This window comes from Canis lupus, chromosome 20 (assembly GCF_011100685.1).
Source record: "Canis lupus familiaris isolate Mischka breed German Shepherd chromosome 20, alternate assembly UU_Cfam_GSD_1.0, whole genome shotgun sequence".
Taxonomy (NCBI): Eukaryota; Metazoa; Chordata; class Mammalia; order Carnivora; family Canidae; genus Canis; species Canis lupus.
Window position 1 is genome coordinate 9,072,775 of NC_049241.1, and position 20,113 is coordinate 9,092,887.

General features: G+C 46.0%; 1 protein-coding gene across 6 annotated transcripts in view; it reads left to right on the forward strand.

Moving 5' to 3' along the window:
- The window catches only part of SRGAP3 (SLIT-ROBO Rho GTPase activating protein 3), a 326,045-nt gene that overhangs the window by 182,840 nt on the left and 123,092 nt on the right, over positions 1–20,113 (forward strand). For all 6 annotated transcript variants that reach the window (XR_005374626.1, XM_038565770.1, XM_038565767.1 and 3 more), the window contains one exon: positions 11,854–12,046. Coding sequence is in view for 4 of the 6 variants with exons in the window: in XM_038565767.1 (XP_038421695.1) it covers positions 11,854–12,046 (193 nt within the window). In the remaining 2 variants the exon portion in view is untranslated. The remainder of the gene's footprint in view (positions 1–11,853; positions 12,047–20,113) is intronic.

A 20,113-nucleotide genomic window follows, 5' to 3' on the forward strand; every position in this document is an offset into this window, starting at 1 on the left:
ACTTAAGGAGAAAAGTCTCCATTAGGTGCTAGTATGCCTTCGACACTACTTTGAATACTTGCCAAACTCCTTTTATCAAAAAGAAAACAGGTCTCAGGTAACAGAATCTAGGTAGAATTTAATAACATTATTTTGTGTCTGCTATATTTATTTTTACAGATACCTACCATTAATGATGAGTGATTCAGGTTTTTCTATTGATGGTGTACTATAAAGTATCCCATGTAAAAAGCGAGGTAATTTAAAGAAATACATTGAATAAATACAGGATGGATGGTTTTTAGAGAGGACACATTGTGAAGATGGCTCTGACTGTTTGGGAAACACTAGGATGTTTCCAGGCTGGCCCCCAGCTCTCTGACTTCTATTTTAGTTCTAGAAGCAGGGTAGGATTAAAAACAAAAAGAAGAATCCTCAATCAGAGGACGCAGCTGGAAATTCAGCATTAATGAATCCTGATTTCTTCCCATTTAAATGCATCTGGTCCTTCAGGGACCATTGGGCAGCAAAGCCCTGAATATTAATCTCGTGTTGAAATTGATCACGGCCCACTTTATCTCAGAGCTGCTGGGAGGAGGAGGCGTGGCCTTATTCTGACCATTCTTTGCATTTTGCTGAACATCTGGAAGGCGGGAGGCAACTTCTGTCTGACTTCTTCATGAGAAGTAATGGCTATTATTTAGATAGGCACAGATGCTTTTGGGAAACCTCTCTCCCACCTACTATCCTGTCCCATTTCTGAATGAGGGAACTAGTTTAGTAATCCAGGTAAAGGTGCTCAGGAACTCAGTCTCTGCCTTTGGACCGGAAGTGGGAATCTCCCTCCTATTTCTCATCACTTCAGCCATGGATGTATATCCAATGCTAATTCCCTAGTGTGTTTAGGACCATATTTTTCCTTTCCCTTAGAGGAAGATTTTACTGGTTGATAGTAGTATCATCATCATTGTTAAATAACTGTTAATTTTTCAAAGCACTAGCCCATGTACTGTGCTTCCTTTCTGGGTGAGGGAGTGGTGGTGAGAGGTAGAGGGGAAATGCCAGTCATTTCACCCAGCTGATGTATTCCCTCACCCTCCAAGAAATCTGGAAGCAGATGTTATTTGCTTCAAGGAAGCCTCAGGAGTTGATGTGCTTTGATTATCTGTGCTAAGCCTGGCTTTCGCTACTCTGAGGAATAGTAGATGGCTGAAGACAGACAGTAAGAATTTGGCTGACTTGGTACAGTATGTATGGCAAGTGCTCAGGAGACATCCTTGGCAAGTGGTACAGATTTGGAGCCAAGAAACTCCTTAATGTCTAGGTGAAATTGGGCAAATCACTTCACTTTTCTGTACCTCAGTATCCTCTTCTGCAAAATCAGGTAACAGTAGTAGCTACTCCCAAGTCTGTAGCATAATATTCACTGCTTTGGGGATGCCTGGATGGTTCAGTGGTTGAGTGCCTTTGGCTCAGGGTGTGATCCTGGGGTCCTGGGATCGAGTCCCACATCAGGCTCCCTGCAGGGAGCCTGCTTGTCCCTCTGCCTGTGTCTCTGCCTCTCTCTGTGTCTCTCATGAATAAATAAATAAAATCATAAAGAAAATATTTGCTGCTTTGCCTGGATAAGGAGACAATTCATGGGAAGCACTCAGCACAATACTTACCTACTGTTATTCCCTCCATTTTGCAGGTGGTAAAGCCAAGGCCCAGACAAGTTACTGACTTGCTGAGCTAGTGAGCTTCAAGGCCAGTCTCTGAACTTAGCAAGTCTGATCCCAGGTCCAGTTCTTGGCATTGCATCACCCAGCTCCCAATTGATTTAGGGCTGAGGTGGTGAGAAGATTTTGGAAACAGTTCTGTTATAGGGCTGATTCACTCTGACTGGGGAGAGCAGGGCCAGGCCAGCCCGACTTTGAATCCTGTGATTCAGGCAGGTCCTTTTCCTTCTCCTGGGCTTCAATTTCCTCATTTATGGTGTGATACCCATCCCCTCCCTGTGCCTTTGGTGGTCAGAAGCCATGATGAATGGGCTTGGTCAAGGTTAATATAAGACTGACTCATGTCTTTGGTAGGGGTCCCTGGCCCAAAGAAGGAAACAGTACAAAGCGCCAGGAACCAGTTTGTGTGTGCAGAGAGAGCGGACCGAGGAGCTTGCTCCCCATCACCCACCCAGCCGGCTCTCCAGGCAGCACAGGTGGGGAGGGTGGCATGCATATCAGGGGCCTTCTGGTCTTGGTTGCCGGGAAACAGCACATGGCGGCTGGGGTCGGCCCAGCAGCTGGTGCTCTTCGGTGTGGCGTGGTGGCGCAGAGCCCAGGAGCCCTCAGGGGGTCTTCAAGGCACCTACCGACAAGCTGCCTCTTCACAAATGGGAGGCTGGGAGAAGGGTCGGGGTGCGGGCCAATGGAGCCTTTCTGTGTAGGGCTCAGGGAAGGAATAAAATGCAGGCCCAGGCTTTTGGAGAGGGTGGGAAGCCGGAGGGAACCCAGCGCTGAGTGGCCCCAGGGATGGTGCCCAGGGATGATACAACCTTCTTGTCAGAGTTGTGTCTGGAGGGTGTGAGATGGCCTGGGGGAACACCTAGCTTAGGGCCTAGTGTGCCCCATGCTTAGTCTACATGGCTACAGTAGCAGTGATGGCTCATTCCTGCCATTTATTGCTTATCTACTATACACCAGGCATCCTGCCAGGAACTTTATATGCATACCATCTCTCTTTTAACAAATCCAAGAGAAAGGTATTATTATTCTGCATTTTGTAGATGAGAAAACAGACTCAGCTGAAGTGATTTTTATAAAGTGGAAGAAACCAGGTTTATGCCCAGTCTGGCTGTCCCCGAAGCCTGTGAGCATATACCCTTCCCATGTACCCAAAGCCTGTGAGCTTGTGCCACCTCACTGTGGAGGCTGTTTGTCTAGGGTTTCCTGAGTGCGTGGCACATTGTACACATTTCTAGTCTGATTCTTGCAGCAGCCCTGCAGGATGAGCATAGTTACCTGCCTTTTACAGATGAGAAAATAGCTCAGAGAAAAATGACTTGCCTGTCTAAGACCTCCTAATGCATATCTGGCACAGACAATATTCCACCTTATGACAGTGGCTGGAGTCAAGGCTCTGTGGGTCTGTCCACTCACTCTGCCATACTACCTCCCTCCCATAAGGCTGGAGTTGGATTGCAGTGGATTCTTTCAGGATGATGGCTGTTGGGCTGGGCACAGAAAGCAATTATAATAAATGATAATATAGCTAATTAGAGCTTTTATTAACTAATACAATGCTACCCATTAGAGGTTTCTGTGATGCTGGAAATACCTAGCTCTGTCCAGTAGGGTCACCACTAGCCACATGTGCTTTTGAGCACTTGAAATGTGGCAAGTGCAGCTGAGAAATTAATTTTTTATTTTAACCAAATTTAAATAGCCACATACGGCTAGTGGCCACAGTGTGTTGGACAGTGCAATGCTAAAATAGAGCACTGAACCAAGAGCTTTCTCGAATGATCATTTATTATTGCTACAACAATATGAGATAGATTATTATCATCCTCATTTTACAAAGGAAACTGAGTTGCAGGAAAATGAAACAAACATGCCAAAGTTTACTTAGCTTAACATGTGGCAGGGCCAGGATTTGAATTCCCTGGGCAGGTAAGCCCAGAGCCTGCTACATTATGCTTCCAAGTTGCTGTTTCCCTCCTACTACAGGAGGGCTTGAGGTCAAGGTCAGGATGCACCAGGATGGATACAGTGACAGCCAGGACCAGTGAGAATGGCACCAGGATGACAGATGGAGTGCACAATGGAGACAGGAGGTGGAGCGGGACATGATCCCTGAAAGGGGAGGCGTTGGATCCCCCAGGGAAAGTACCTTGAGACCAAGGTACTGGAGACCCAGTAATCTTGGGTCTTGTCTGCCCCTTACTCTGGATTTGAACTCTGGCTCTGCCAATTTCTGGGTGACCTTGGGGCAAATCACTCCCACTCCTTGAGTCTCAATGGCTTCCTTTATGAAATAGGAATGATAATAGCACCAGCCTTATAGGACGTGGTGAAAATGAGGCAGGATTATGCATAGATGTAATGAAGCACTGTCAGCTGTAATGTACCATACAGCTCATCCTCCTTGTTAGCTCTGAAACTCTACCGGGGAGAGTATGCCAGCTGCCTCTCTGGAGCGGAGGGGGCACATGCTCATTTGATGTTGATTTTCAGAATGAAAGTGCTGTGAGGGTGGGACCTCACCATCCCAGGAGGTGTCAGAAAAGTTACCATGTTATCAGAACAGGATCCAAGAGTTAGAATTGGGTGGGGCCTGGGAAGATACATTTAAAGTTACTCTTAGGGTCACACTCTGACCCCTCTTTCTAACCCATCTGCAGGCTGGGGGCAGAGGCCTCTAGGGACAAGTTGTTGGAATTTCTAACTGGTCAGACCCGTTAACTGAAGCTGCAGGCTTTGTATCAAGTTTCTGGCTTTGTCTGCCTCCCCCCCCCCCCTTTTTTTTCCTTAAAAAATTTTTTTTTAATTATGGAAACTTTCAAACATTACCAAAGTAGAGAGAATAGTATAACAAGCCTCTTCCTCATATCCATCACCACAAGTGAACTTTAACAATCAACTCCAAGGCCAATCTAGTGTTACTTATAAGCCTGCCATGCCCCAGCCCCCCACCCAAAGTTATTTTGAGGCAAATCCCACACACCTGTTTTTTAAGTAGTCCCTATGACCAGCTCATAGATTTCTGGTGGAGGTACAAGTTGGTACAATTTCAGAAGAGGGGTAGTTTAGCAATCTCAAAATAGTAACACAAAATGGTAATGCCAAGTAGTAACGCAAATGCCTTTTTCTCCTATAGTTCTTTGTGAAAAATTCATCACACAAATTTTGCACATGTGCAAAATGAAGCTTGCATAGGGTTATTCATTCCAGTATTGTTGGTGATGGTGAAGGATTACAAACAACCTAAAGGTCCAGACAAGGGGATTGGGCTAAAAGTTTTTTAATTTTATGGTAGAATTCTATAGTACTGTAAAAAGGAATGAGGAAATCCTTTATAAAGTGATATGGACTGATCTTTCCAATGTATTCTTATTTTTTTAAAAAGATTTTAAAATTCACTTATTTGAGAGAGAGAAAGAGAGCATGAGCAGGGGGAGGGGCAGAAGGAGAGGAAGAAGCAGACTCTCCCCTGAGTGATGTGTGGCCCATGGGAGTGGGGTGGGGGGGGCACTTTCCCAGGACCATGACCTGAGCTGAAGGCAGATGCTTAAAACAACTGAGCCACCCAGGTGCCCCTCCCAGTGTATTCTTAAAAGACATAAGCAAGGTACCAAACACTGAATGATATGCTGTCATGTCAATAAAAATGGTGGGGGGGGGAATGTATTTGAAATATGCCATTATTTCTAGAAGGTTGCTAGAAGGGTAACTGGAATCTGGTAGCTTGCCTACCTTATTAGAGTGGTACTAGGTGGCTGGTGGACAGGGGTGGGAGAGAGATTTTTTTCTCTTTATATCCTATCTGCCTTTTGAATTTTGTTTTTTCTTTCTTTCTTTCTTTCTTTTTTTTTTTTTGCTTTTTGAATTTTGTACTAATTTTTAAAATTTCTGTATTTCTTATCTAAAAATAGAACTCCTCTTTTCCTGCAAACTGCTCTTAAATATAGTTTGTTAGTTAACAAAAAGGTATTTCTCCAAATGAGTTGAAAATATATTTAGCTTGCACAAAATATTCATAATTCTCCCAAATTAGAAACTATCGAGATATCTTTCAGTAGGTGAATGGATAAATAAACTGTGAATATTATTCCATACAATGGAGTATTATTCAGTGATAAAAAGAAATGAGCTATCAAGCCATGAAAAGACATGGAGGAGGGCAGTCCGAGTGGCTTGGTTTAGAGCCACCTTCAGCCCAGGTTGTGATCCTGGGGACCAGGGATCGAGTCCTATGTCTAGCTCCCTGCATGGAGCCTGCTTCTCCCTCTGCCTGTGTCTCTGCTTCTCTCTCTCTCTCTCTTTCTGTGAGTCTCATGAATAAATAAATAAAATCTTTTTTTTTTTTAAAGAAAAGACATGGAGGAACTTTTTTGCTAAGTAAAAGAAGCCAGCTTATGAATAAGTGTACATAATGTGTGATTCCAACTATATGACATTCTGGGAAAGGCAAAATTAGAGAAATAGTAAAAAGCTGAGCAATTTTCAGGAGTTGTAGAGAGGAGGGAGGAAGGGATGAATAGGTGGAACATGGGGGATTTTTAGACAGTGAAAATACTCTGTATGGTACCATAGTGATAATCACATGACACCGTGCATTTGTCCAAACCCATGCAGTGTAAAACACAAAGAGTGAGCCCTGATGCAGACTCTGGACTTTAGTTAATAGTGACATATTAGTTCTGCCCATCAGTTGTCACAAATGTACCACACCCATCAATGCAAGATGTTGACAATAGGAGAAAGTGTGAAGGGGAGGGAATATGAGGGAACTCTTTGTACGTTCTGGTTAGTTTTTCTGTAAACCTGATGCTTCTCTAAAAAACAATCTATTAATTTTTAAAAAATAGAATGTCTAATGACTTTGAACCTGAGGAAGATCTGCTTGCTGCCTCTGCTGGTGAGGCTGTAGTTGTGAGTGGGTTGGGGAGGGTGAGGATACTAGTTCATCCCTAAGACTGATCGCCCTGAATGTTGCGATGGCAGGTGGCATTGGCACAGCCACAGTGGTCTTTGCTGAGACTATTTCAGGAGAATAAGCAGAAGCTTTAATAGGGAATGGATAGACAGGCTGTAGATTCTTGGGCTTTGAATGTCACAGGAGTTAGGCTTTGATACTACAAGCATAGGGAGCCATGGGGAATTTTATTAGGGGAGTGACAATGGAAGAGCTGTGCTTCAGGAGTCCAGGTGTCAGAATTAGTTCTGCTCCTTCTTTGGGCCTCATGTCTCTGTCTGTAAAACCAGGAGGGTGCACCAGGTGATAGGAGAGGTCATCTTCAGTTCCAAGGTTCTGACAGCAAAGAGCTTTTTCTGACTTTCCAAAATCCTTTTCTTCCCTGCCCCACCCGCTTTTAATTTTTCTGCTGCCCAGTGCTGAACTGTGACTGGAACCGCCCCCCTGGGGGGAATGTCTGCTCAATGGAGTCTTGGGAGCAATTCTGTTTTATTTTATTTTTGTCGCTCCTTTGAAATCTTCAAGGAGAAAACCCAAATCTGTGCCAGCTCCAAGGAGGAGCAACTTGGAAGGGATTTGGAAATAACAAGATGGGTAATCAAATCCTTTCAGGGTTCCAGAGCAAGCTGCAGTCGGAGATCCAGCCAGGACCGTTTCCTGCTAGAAGGATTTGACTCTGAGCTGTCCAAGCTGCTGGAAGGTTCTATGCACAACCCAGCCTAGAGGCTCCAGCTGGTGGTATGAGTTGGGGGAGATTCTCTGCTCTTTCCAAATCCTCCCCTGTCATCATAGTGTGATTTATGAACTTTTCCTCTAAAATATGAGAACATTGGCTCCTGATTATGCCCTGTAATGCAGGAGAGCAGTGGCTGCAGCATTTCTGATGAATAATTCTCTTTAGACCACCATCTTGTTACAAAAAGGATACAGGAGGTTGAATACAGATGGATTAAAGTCTTTTACAAAAATAACATGGTCTCAGTCTAGTTAGGTATCTGGAGGGTCGTTGCTGCCATCTGAGGAATCTGGGCTTGATTCCTAGATTAATTGCAATATACCAGCTGTTACGAACAGAGGCTGCTTACTCCTGAGCCTCCACCTCCTCATCTGTGGGGGGAAAGTGGGGAATGGTAGTAGCACCTGCCTTATAGGGGAGAGATTATGTGAGATAAATATGTAAAGAAGTCAGCACTGGGCCTGCAATAAATGATGGACTCTAAATGCTAGTGATTTTTATTAAGATTATTTTGAGTCCCAAATAGTAGATGGTCTGAAAGTAATTTGAAAAATATTTTTCAAGTTGAAGAGCATTTTTATAACTCTGTGCTGATATGGTAGGGCTTGCCCTTTTGGGGAGTGATGGCATCTTGATCCAAGTCAACACATAGGCAGTGTCATAGGTATACCTGTGTAGCTTGTTATATAGTTCAGAGAACAAAATGTGACCTTGGACAAGTTCCTGATTGTAGTTTACACAGAGCTGTGGTTTCTTCCTCTGTAAAAATGGATAATAATGTCATATTGTATATGTGTGTATGTGTACAGTATGGTGTGTGGTATGTGTGTAGTATATGGTATATGTGTGCGTGTGTGTGGTGTGCTGTGTGTGGGGTATATGTGTTGTGTGAGATGTGTGTGGTGTTTGTGTGTATGTTTGTGTCGAGTGAGACTCCCATAATCACAACACTTAATGTCCTTGGGTAAAAGCACTAGGTAAAGAGAAATAGTAATTTGCTATACAAATATTGATCTCCTGATGATCTATTACATGCAGAGAAAATCCACCTTTAGAGCTTAAATTTCATTTGAGGAGCCAAGGAGAATATGACACATGTACACAAAAGAATTAAAACAACAGCAGGAGGTAGTCAGAGACAAACTAGAAGCACCATGGGAGTTCAGAGTAGGCCTGGGAGGGCCACGCAGTCCAGGACTCCCTGGGAGGAACAGTACTTGACATGGACTGTAAAGCAGGTTTTAAACTTTTTTGCTTGCCTACCCTCTAAGTGGAGTCAGGGGGGCGAAACTTCTTGCTTCATACATTTTAACTTGACATCTGAAATGTTTCATTATAAGTTTAAGTAGTTACAAAGGATATCATTTCTGCCCTATTGTAAATATTGACCTTGTAGAATAAAATTACTCTCTTAAATGTATCAAATGAAAATCAAATAACATAGGAAGCAATTTTTTATTTTGTCTCTTTATTGCAGGATCACTTATTCAGAGTAGAATACACAGATCTCAAGTATGCAACTCAATTCTTTATACCAGGTAACTGCCACCCAAATTGAGGTGTAGTATATCTCCAGCACTCCAGAGGTACCCCTTGTGCCCCCTCCCAGTCAGTACCACCCCAAGAGTGACCATTTCTCTTACCTCCATCACCATAAACTGGTTTTGCATGATCTCATTTGTTCTGGCTTCTTTCAAGAAATGTAAGGCCTGTGAGATTCAAGCTGCATGTAGCAGTAATTCATCTTTTTCATTGTTGTATAGTATTCCACTGACTGCCAATGTCAGAGTAAAAAAAATCTTGTCCATTCTTAATGGACATTTTGGGTTGTTTCTAATATTTGGTTGTAAAGCAACTATAAGTATTCGTCTGTATATTGTTTGGTGGACATAAACACTGTATTTGTTTGGAGTATGTAGCCATGAGTGTAATTACCAGATCACGGAATAAATACCATAACATGTTGGTATCCACCACCATCCATCAAAAATTATTCAAATAAGTCAGAAATTTCATATTGTGCCTTTCTTTACTTTCTTGAACTCATCATTCCTTTATATTTCTTTCACAGAAGTTTATCTAATATATTTTTATACCTGAAATTATTTTTTAAAAGATTTTATTTATTTATTCATGAGAGACAGAGAGAGAGACATAGACGTAGGTAGAGGGAGAAGGAGAAGCAGACTCCCTGCAGGGAGCTCGATGTGGGACTCAATACTGGGACCCCAGGATCACGACCTGAGCCAAAGGCAAATGCTTAATCACTGAGCCACTCAGGCTCCCCGACACTTGAAATTCTTATTGATTACTCCATCATACCTCTTTGGATCTAGAACATGGATGTAAATTGAAATAGACATTGAAAATCTTTCCTTTGCCCATAGAACTCTAAGCATCTTTTATTTATTTATTTATTTATTATTTATTTATTTATTTATATTTTAAAAAAAGATTTTATTTATTTATTTATTCATGAGAGACACAGAGCATGAGAGAGGCAGAGACACAGGCAGAGGGAGAAGCAGGCTCCATGCAGGGAGCCAGACGTGGGACACGATCCCGGGTCTCCAGGATCACACCCTGGGCTGAAGGCAGTGCTAAACTGCTGAAGCACCCGGGCTGCCCAATATCTTTCTTTTAGATTGATTTATCATTACAATGACCACATAAACAGTTCATCAAAATAATACCAGTATTTTACACATTTGATAAATAATTACTAAACATAAAAAGTAAGATAGTGTGGGAAATGCTTCTCATAATGAGATGGATGGGGGTGGTAGATGGCAGTGCTTCTCATACTTTAAGGTACTTAGGACCATCTGGAGATCTTGCTAAGATGTAGATTCTGGTTCAGAAATTCTGAGTTGGGGTCTGATTCTGCTTTTCTGGTGGTCCACAGACCACACTTTGAGTAGCAAGGGTGCACGATCCCGAAGGAAGATTTGCTAACACCAACATTCTGAATTGTCCATTTTTTTGGCACCTAGAGATCTTGACATTTAGGGATACTAGACCATAGACATATTCTGGCTGAAGAAGTTGGTTATTCTTCTGCAAAGCAGGAGAAGGATCAATGTGAAGAGGGAGGTAGGGAAGGAGAGCAGTCATGCCATCTAGACTGAGACACATTCTTAGGTGGAGCAGGGAAGAGTAGAAGTGGAAACAGGATCTTCAGCTGATTCCCCGGTACTTTCCCTGCTTGTGTACCCCTGAGGGAGCCTTTGGGTACCCCAGGGTGGGGCTGACCCCTGTGAAGCCCACTTCTCTGAAGGATGCTAAGATGGTGTTGGCCATCATTTCAGACAGGGTGCCCATTGATGCAGGTGGGATTAGACATTTCAAAAACTGGTTTGAATGGTTTTGAGAGTCGATTGGGGGTAAATCCTCAGAAGTAAAGTTTGTGGCTGGGTGGTAGATGGCCTTGAATTCCATGCTAAGGAGTTGGGCTTAATACTCAGGCAGAAGGGTGCTGTGGGGTGTTTTGAGCAGGGAGCTGGTGTGAGCAGAGTGCTTCGGGGACACTGATGCGTTGAGCATATCCCCCATGTGGGATGGCTGGGAAGGAGTTAAAGCAGAGGGGCGACAGCAATGACAACACTCTGGGCTTGAAGATGAGGTTGGCTGTAGTTATTGGGATTTGCCTGTGATTTTTATCTCCTCCTCCCCAGCTTCTGAACTTTTGCCCTGGTTTCCCAGACCTGGTTGGCTGTCAGTATTTCCTGAAGTGTGGGTGACATTCCTCCAGGAGTACTTGAGATGTTTATGCACGGAGCTCCAGGTGATTTAATGTGGAGCACAGGCGTGGCCTTAAGTAACACTGAAACCCAAGAGCCCCCGTGTCCCGTTCTCAGCCTCTCTCTGCAGCCCCGCATCCCCTTCTCAGCCTCTCTCTGCAGCCCTGCCTGCATCTGGAGAAAGTCTTTAGCGCCTCGCCCCACTTCCATTTTCCTTTTGCTGATAGAGAGCAGTCAGCTTGGACTCTGGTCCCTTTGGTAAGCAGTACTCTCCAGATAGAGTTTTACAAACTCTTTGTTTTTGTTGAGTTCATTTTCCATGTAGCAGGATGGCAGGCGGTCCTCGTTTTCCCCTCTCCTTAGTGACACAAAACTGTTCATTTCAAATAAGTTCATTTCAGTAAGAAAAGCAAGCCAATTTGCTAGATCATATGGAAGAAATAATAATGCTGGCGGCGTGTGGATATAGCAGAAGCCGTGGTGGTGACATGCCATGATTCAGCTTGGGGAAACATTGGGTTAGACCATGTGACAAAAGGCAGCACGTGCCAGACCTCTGGGCCGATGCCGGTGGGGCTCTGGGGGAGGGCGGGTGGGCCTGGGGGGGTGGGGGGGGAGGCCCGGGAATTGCCGAGCCTGCGCCAGGGGCCCTGGGTGAGCCGAGGGTCCCGGTGCAGCGCCCACCACAGCCTAACGCCCGCTGCCCCTTGCCTCTGCCCGCAGAGATCCGCACGCAGCTGGTGGAGCAGTTCAAATGCCTGGAGCAGCAGTCCGAGTCCCGGCTGCAGCTGCTCCAGGACCTCCAGGAGTTCTTCCGCCGGAAAGCCGAGATCGAGCTCGAGTACTCCCGCAGCCTGGAGAAGCTGGCCGAGCGGTTCTCCTCCAAGATCCGCAGTTCCCGGGAGCACCAGTTCAAGTGAGAGGGGGCCTGGGGGTGGGGGCAGCTGGGCCGAGGGGAGGCAGCAAAGCAGAAAGGAGGCCAAACTCGCTGGAGGCAGAAAGGCCCCGGAACCCAGGTTACAGTCATCTCGTGCCGGGCTTCCTCCTAGTAGAGTGAAGATGCAGTTCTCGGCCTCGGGATGCTGCAGGGGTGAACGGGGACACGGGAGAAGTGCTGCAGACACTTAAATGCTCAGCAAATTGTCCTTGCTGTGGCTGTTATCCTACCCCGCACCAGGCCTTGTGCTAGGCTTCATTTGGACCAAGGTGACCTCCTCGCTCTTTTCAGGACATCCTGACCCATTTATCTGGGGGTCAGCCAGCCCACTTCCCAATTCCCCCAGCACAGTGATCTCATAATCTCTTCTCCATGGAACTGATGCTCAGTGCATCCCTCTTCCTCCCTCCCCTGGAGGATGGGTGCCCGGGGCTCTTTCTCCACCTTCTTTATTTACAATACACAAACTCCCCTGGTCCTGATTTCTCACACTCCAAGCTCTGGGTTTGTGAGGTCAGATCCCCTCAGGCAGTGGCGTGACTGCCTCTGAGTCTGACAGCAACAAAACCTCCTTGCGCAGAACTCTCTTGGGCCTGCCTCCTAAAGCACAGGTAGGAGGTAGCAACCTCAGGGGACCCCGTTCACGTTCACGGGGCAGAGTGCCACTCTGCAGTGCTCCTGGGATCTTCCACTCCACCGTCATCTCTCCAGCCAGTCACCCTCAACCACAGGGGATCAGCAGCTTGCTTTAACCCCGACCCACTCCTTCTTCCTTTGGGTCCGGTCCTGTTTTTCTCTCTACATTTAGAAAAATTGTGGTAAACCCACGTAATATAAAATCTACCATCCTAACCATTTTTAAATGTACAGTTATGTAGCATTAAGGATACTCACGCTGTTGTGCAACCATCAGTACAGTACATGCCCATAATGCTTTTTATCTTGCGAAACAGAAACTCCATATGCATCAAATGCTAACTCCACGTTCCCTCTCCCTCCAGTTCCTGGCAACCACCAGTGGACTTCCTGTTTCTATGAGTCTCACTACTGTAGGGACTTCGTATAAGTGAAGTCACATAGTAGTTGCCCTTTTGTGACTGGCTTATTGTACATAGTATAAGGTCCTCTCGGTTCCTCTGTACTGTATGCCCTTTTTAGGGCTAGTAATATTCCATTGTGTGTTTGCAGCACATCATATTTATCTATTCACCTGTCAGTGGGCCCTGGGTTGCTTCCACTTTCTTCCATATATTTTTTGCCTTCTGCTCTGGCCAGGGGGTGCTCTTCTTTTAAACCTCCGTAAACAGACATCTCCCTTCGTCTATGCACAGCATTCAAACACTCACTTTTGTGGAAATTACTTTATCAGAGAGCAAAAATGTATTACATCTTCACGAATACCACTCTTATTTATCTACCCAATCTTATTTTTTCCAACGCAGCCTGCAGGAGGAAGCTTCTATTAATAATTTCCTCCCAGGCACTGTCTAGGCCCATCCACACACATAATCTCATTTTTCTGATAGATTTTTTTTGAGAAAATTTGCTTTTTTTATCTTTCCAAATGATGAAAGTAAAATGCTAATTGTATATAACTTAGAAAATACAAAGAAACAGGAGGAAAAAAGTCACTTGCACAGTCCTGCTACTCAGAAGCAAACACACTCACATTTTGGTGCCTCCTCTGGCCTATCTTTTGGTAATAACAACAGCCATCACAGTTTATTGTGGGCAGTAACTGAGCACTTTGGGCCGGGTGGGTGTTCCTGCCCTATCTTAAAGGTGAGGACAGTGAAGCTCTAAGAAAGCACCTTGTCCAGACATGTCTATGGACCAGTCATTGCAAAAAAAAAAAAAAAAAAAAGAATGAGCTGTCATTCTCATTCTGCCTCCTTGGCCTGAGATAAGAAAGGGCCAGGTGCAGCCTGAGAGCAGCCGTGGGATCTGAATGCTCCCCTAAAACCAGAGATACAGGCACACTCACGGAAACCCTCATCTCTGGCTGAGCTGTCACTGGAGCTGTCCAGGGCTGTGTGGTTAGGCTGTGGCTTCAGCTCCTGCCTGTCTCCTCCCTTTCCATTTTCGGTGTGAACATGGGGGAGAGGGGGACAGGCGAGGGTGTGGGGGAGCATAGGCGGGGGTCCCTATTGCCTCACATTGCCTGTAATGAGCTCAGCCATCCCCCCTCATGGGTTCATTAAACAGAGGCCACCAGACGGAACAGGAGCCCCAGCTGGCAGTCGGGCCAAGCAGGCTGCTTGACACACTATGAAAGTCTAATTAGGATGTGGGCCCTGGCCAGTGCAGCTGGGATAATGTGGCTTTTGGAAGCAGGAGTCTCTGAGGGATGCCTGGACTTGCCCTTTGACACCAGGGCCAACCAGTGCTGACCCCTGGCTGCATCTTTGGAGCTCAGTGAACAGGACCTATGCTGTGCTCTGGGTCCTTTGGCCTGCTGTCCAGAGAAGGCTAGTCTTGCTGTCTTACCAATACTTCATTTAAGAGTGTCTATCTCTCTGGCAGGTAGCCTCTCAGGGCCTGGAGGGCAGGGCTCAGGTCTCGTTATTTTATTCCCGCTGCAATGGGCCCAGTGCCAGATGGAGACGGGGTGTTTGCGAATGAGCAGGAGCAAGGGAGGGAGGAAACGTACTTGGTCTGTAAAACCTTCTCTGGCTGAGAGATTTTGTTTAGAGAGGGAATTGATTTGCTCAGGATAGCACAGCAAATGAGTGGCGGAACTGGAATGGGAACTATCGTAGTTCATTCAGCAGCTGTAACGAAGTACCATAGACCAGGTGGCTTATCAACTAATTTCGCACCTCGTTAGAAGCCAGGAGTCCATCATAGCAATCATTTGATATTTTCTTTCTTTTGCTTTTTTATGTTTGATTGTTCATCTCTCTCTTCCACTAGATGGGAAATTGCACCATGGCAGGAACTGCCTGTCTTGTTTACTACAATAAATCAGGGCCTGGCACCTGGTAGATGCTCAGTAAATACTGGCTAACTAAACAAATCAATTAAATACAGAATATGATGAGCACACAGAGGAAGCACCAGGTCTGACTTAAGGAAGCTTTCCAGGGGAAGTAACATCTAAACATTGAGCCCTGAAGAGCAAGCAGGTGGCAGAGTTCAAAAGACATGGCCATAGGGCCTGGATGCCTGCTCCAATTGTGAGCATGCCCCCCCCTCAAGAGAAGGAAGAGTATCTGAGAGCAGGGACTGTGTCCTGTTAATCTTTGTGTTTCAGCACACATCACAGTCCAGGAAAATAAGAGGTCCTCTATGTGCATCATACGTGATGGTAGAAAAGAAACAAGTAATGGTATTGTTTCTCCAGATGTTCATCCTGCCCAGGTAAACCCTCAGAGCCCTTGACCTGAATCTTTCTTTGAATCATGTGCCGCAGGGAGCTCAGCCAGTGAGTCCAGCCTTGACAGGGTGCTAGCATGGCCGGCTTCTGGTGAGAGCTCTCTGAGCGTGCAGACCGCTGGTCCTCGTTGTGTCTTCACACGGGTGGAGAGCAGGGAGAGCAGGCAAGCTCTCTCCTGACTCTTGAAGTAAGGGCACTAGTCCCATTCAGGAGGCCTCTGCCCTACCTCTAATTACTGCCAAAGGCCCTACCTTCTGATACCATCACACTGGGCCTAGGGTGTCAACATAGGACTTTTAAGGGGACCCAGACATTCAGTGCATAACAAGGACTCAGGTCTCTTGATTCCAACCTCAATGCTCCTCCATTTATTTGCTCTTTATCTGCCCAGGCAATCGAAAAAATATATAGCTGCTGAGGAGGTACTATGATGGAAATAAATATAATGCGGAGTGTTCTAGCTATCTATTCTGGGTAACTGCAATACTTAGTACTATAACATAGTACCTCATGGTTTAGTGGGTTAGGAATTTGGACAGGGCTCAGTTGGGTGATTTTTCCACCTTATATGGCATTGACTGGGGTCACTGAGTAATGTTCAGCTGGTAGCTGGTCTGGGCTGGAGAGTCCAAGATGGCTTCACCTATGTACCTGGCACTTTGGTGGGGATGGCCAAAAGGCTGGACGCAGCTGGACGACCTCCTCCCCTGTGTGGTGTCAAGGCCCCTGTACCTAGCATTTCAGCTGGGTGTCTGACATTGTAGCTCAGGGCCCCGAGAGAGCAGTGGGGAAGCCTCAGTCTTCAAGGCCAGCTCTGGAACTGGCACAGCACCACTTCTCAGCCTGAGCTCAGCTTCAGGAGAGAGGAAATAAAGCCCTTCTCTCATTGAAGGATTTGCAGCTCTCTTTGATCCTCCCCACTGAGCTAGAATAGCAGTCAGGGAAGGCACCTGGAGGCAGTGGCGTTGAAGCTGAGACCAGAGGGATGAGAAAGGGTAGCCCTGGGGGCAGCGGAGGGGAAGGAGAAGCCGGTGGAGCTGGGACTGGTGGTGAGGGAGTGTGGGAAGCCACTGAGACACTGGTAATAGGAGGGTGCATGATCCCATTTCTGTTTTTGAAATATGACCCTGGGTGGGAGGGGGCACGAGTGGAGCAGGTGTGTTGGATTATTGCTCTGCAGGCGGGTGGTGGTGATTGCCAGGGTAAGGACAGAACAGACGAGGAGGGGTGGGCAGTACTGGGCAGTCTTTCAGAGGTAGGATTGAGGAAAAGAGGAATCAAGGATGTCTTCCATCTCTGACTTGACAGAAGGATTAGAGAAGAGGGAGGCCGAAGCTGCCATGCTGTGCTGAAATCACCTGTGTTCTTGTCTGTGCCCCTTTTGATAATCACCGGGCTGTGAGCTCAGAGATGGCACTGAGGCTGGCTCTTGACCTAGGGTCCTGAGCACCCAGCAGCAGGTTTGGCGTATGGTTGGCACTCACTAGATGTTTGTTGAAGGAATGAATGAAGGGTGTTAATTGGAATTACCCTGGGCTGGGGCTGGTGGGAGGCAGGGAGAAGGACATGTGTCTTCTGGCTGCCTTAGGAGCTTCGTGGGGCCATTTGGGCAAATGGTTACCCACTCCTTGTGCCTGGTGCCCGGTACAGTGTTGCTGAGAGGACAGAGTGTGGGCTTCACAGCCTTCCCAGTGCTGTTTCTGACAGGGGAATCAGGACCACGGATGCCAGAGCACCAGTTTATAAAGTGGGGTCCTGACCAGCAGCATCACATGGGGACTTGTCAGAAATGCAAAATCTGGGGAATCCCCTCAGTCCCACCGAATGAGAAATTCCCTACCCAGAAACTACAGATTGCTGGGTAGGGCCCAGCAATCTGTATTTTAACAAGCCCTCCAGGGGATTCTGATGCTTATTTATGTTTAAGAGCACCCTTTGTGATGGTTTTCCAGATGATAAATTATTTACAACTCACTTGGAGGCCATGCTGGCCTGCTAGACCCTTCTTCCCCAGAGTCAAATCCGTAATCCACTGCTCTTTCCCAGCCAGCCCTAGCCTGAGGTTGGCTTGTCATTTTCAAGATCTGGCACTGGAGCCCTTTCCTGAGCAGGAGTCCTGTGTGGTGGTGGTGGGGGGAGCATACCGGGGGCTTAAAACCTGCCTCTCAGGGTAGGTGAATGTCCTACAAACAAGTTGGGTGGTTCTAGGAAGCCAGAGGTTTGCCAGAACTAACACTTTTTCTTCCTCCAGGGGAGGGTTTTTGAAGACACAGATACATTGAGATGTCTAGCTGTGGGTAGGGTGGCGTGGGGTAGATACGATACAGTGAGGGGCAGCTAACTACCCACTCCAGACCCCCTCTTTGCAATTCCTGACACACATTAGAATATGGAAGGCTGAGAAGTTTTGCAGTAAGTAAGCCTGTTGACTTCTTTCTGAAAGCTACTTGGCCACAGGATTCTTTCTCCCCTCTAATATTGATGAACATTTCGCCAAACTACACTCCTTGGGCCCCAGTTTGAAAAGCCCTGTCCTAGCCCAGCTCCAGGTTTCCACCTGGAATACCAGCCCCACATGCAAATAGTGCTCTGTGTATGAGATGATGGTCACTTCTATTCTGATGCCTTTTGTTTTGGATATCTCTTACCTTCCAGGGGATATACCTGAGAAAAATGCTTTCTGTTGCTGTTATTTGGACAGCTGTGGCGGGGGGGGCGGGGGGGGGGGGGGAAGCAACAGAGAATTTTATTCAAATGTGTTTAGAATTGGGAAAGTCAGATTTTGGAGAGAACTTGGAGGTGCTTGACTAGCTAATGAATAATGTTCCATATTGTATGCAGAAAGGGTCTGCAGCATCGCTCAGCTTGACAGAGCATTTGAGAGGGAGGATTCCAGGGAGCAACTAACCTTTATTCACAGATATGTAGTATGTCCCTAAAAACATGTTATAATTTAGATTCAGCCTCTCAGGGGAATCCTAAGCAGAAAAGCACTTTTTGTAGCAGGTAAATTGAGCCTATCACTGTGCAGAAGATTCCTGAATGAAAAGGTTTGCTTAGAACAAGGTGGGGATAAAGGGAAGGTCCTCCAGGTGGGGCTCCTGTCTCCCTTCATAGCTACTATTCCTACAACTAGTATCACATGAGTAATAGTTTTCCAGTGATACTTTCCAAGAGCTGCTTTTCTCCCATACACTGTGCCAGCCAGATCTTCCCTGATCACTTGGTGCCTGTGCTGTGCAGATGGTTTTATCTTTCAGATACCCATCACATCCACATTACCATGAGCCAGGTGTTCTACTAGGTGTCTTGCATGCATTGCCTCATTTAACTTTGTGACAAACGTTGTGACCTTTTTAGTTGAAAGCATTGAGGTTTTGAAAAATTAAGTAATTTGCCCAGAGGGACACAGCTAGAGCAGATAAGTAACAGAATTCTAATCTTGGTTGATCTGGCTCCTAAAATGCATGCTTCAAGCTTCAATATCTGCTTCAAGCTGCATGACTTTGGGTATCCCCTCACCTCCCAGGGCTGGTTTAGTGTTTACTGAGAGCCACCCATCAGTGTAGACCACTCCATGTGTGGGCATTTAAAGTTCCCTTCTCTCCTCCTGGCCAGCTTCTGCTCATCTCAGCAGGGTCAGCTCAGGGCTCACTTCCTCTGGGAAGCCCCTGCCATAGATCCCTGGTGCAGAGTCAGCTGCTCCTCCTCTGGCCTTCCATGGTGATCTGTGTGTCACTCCCATTATTATTATCAGATTATCAAGGAAGGATCCAGTTCATATCCAGTTCTTCTACTTCAGTCTGCTGGCTCCTTGAAGGCAAGGGGTCATTTCTAGTCTCTCTCTCTATAATCAATCATAGAAGTTTTTTGAAAGAATAACTGAAAAGACCAAGATACTGCCAAATACTTTCTTCAAACACATGAAGGAAATAGACTTGCTTTGTGTGGCTACAAAAGGAGAGAGATGAAGTCCAAGGATAGCATCTTCAGAGACACAGACTTCACCTTGACCTTGAGAACATTCCAGTAGCTAGAGCTGTCCAGCAAGGGAAAAGGGCTGTCTTGAGGATGTGAGTTCCCATCCGTGGAGTTGTGTACATAAAGGTCAGATATTTTAAATGGGCATTACTACAACATGAGGGATGGTCAGACCAGACTGGATCTCTTCAAAATGAGTGAGAGTGGGATCACTGATAGCACATGAACTATAAACATTGAATTATCTTTTCAGTTCTTTTAGTCTCTCTGGTTGGCTGAAGGAGACAGTCTCAGTTTGGTAACTAGTGTGTTGCTAATGTCTCTCTAATCTGGCTTTTCACAAATAGAGAGCAGATCTCAGGCACCAGCATCTGCTGGGGATTGAACGATGCTGTTTTGTTTTCCTTGAAGTTACTTTTTCTATTTATGGCAAGTGATGCTGGCTTTTAAAATTTTATTTTAACTAAGACTAGGGAAAGTTCTTGGTAAAGAAATTCATTTAAATAAAAATGAAGCAGCAAACAGGGAGGTATTAAGTATGGTGGGTTTGCAGGAATGGCAAAAATCCTGCAGCCATGTAGGACACCCCAGGGCCCCTTCTGAGTCTTCCTGGAGAGTGAACGCTTGCATCACTACCCTGTTACCCTGTCCATCTTCCACCTTTCTGTTTTCATTGCTGGGAGAAATTT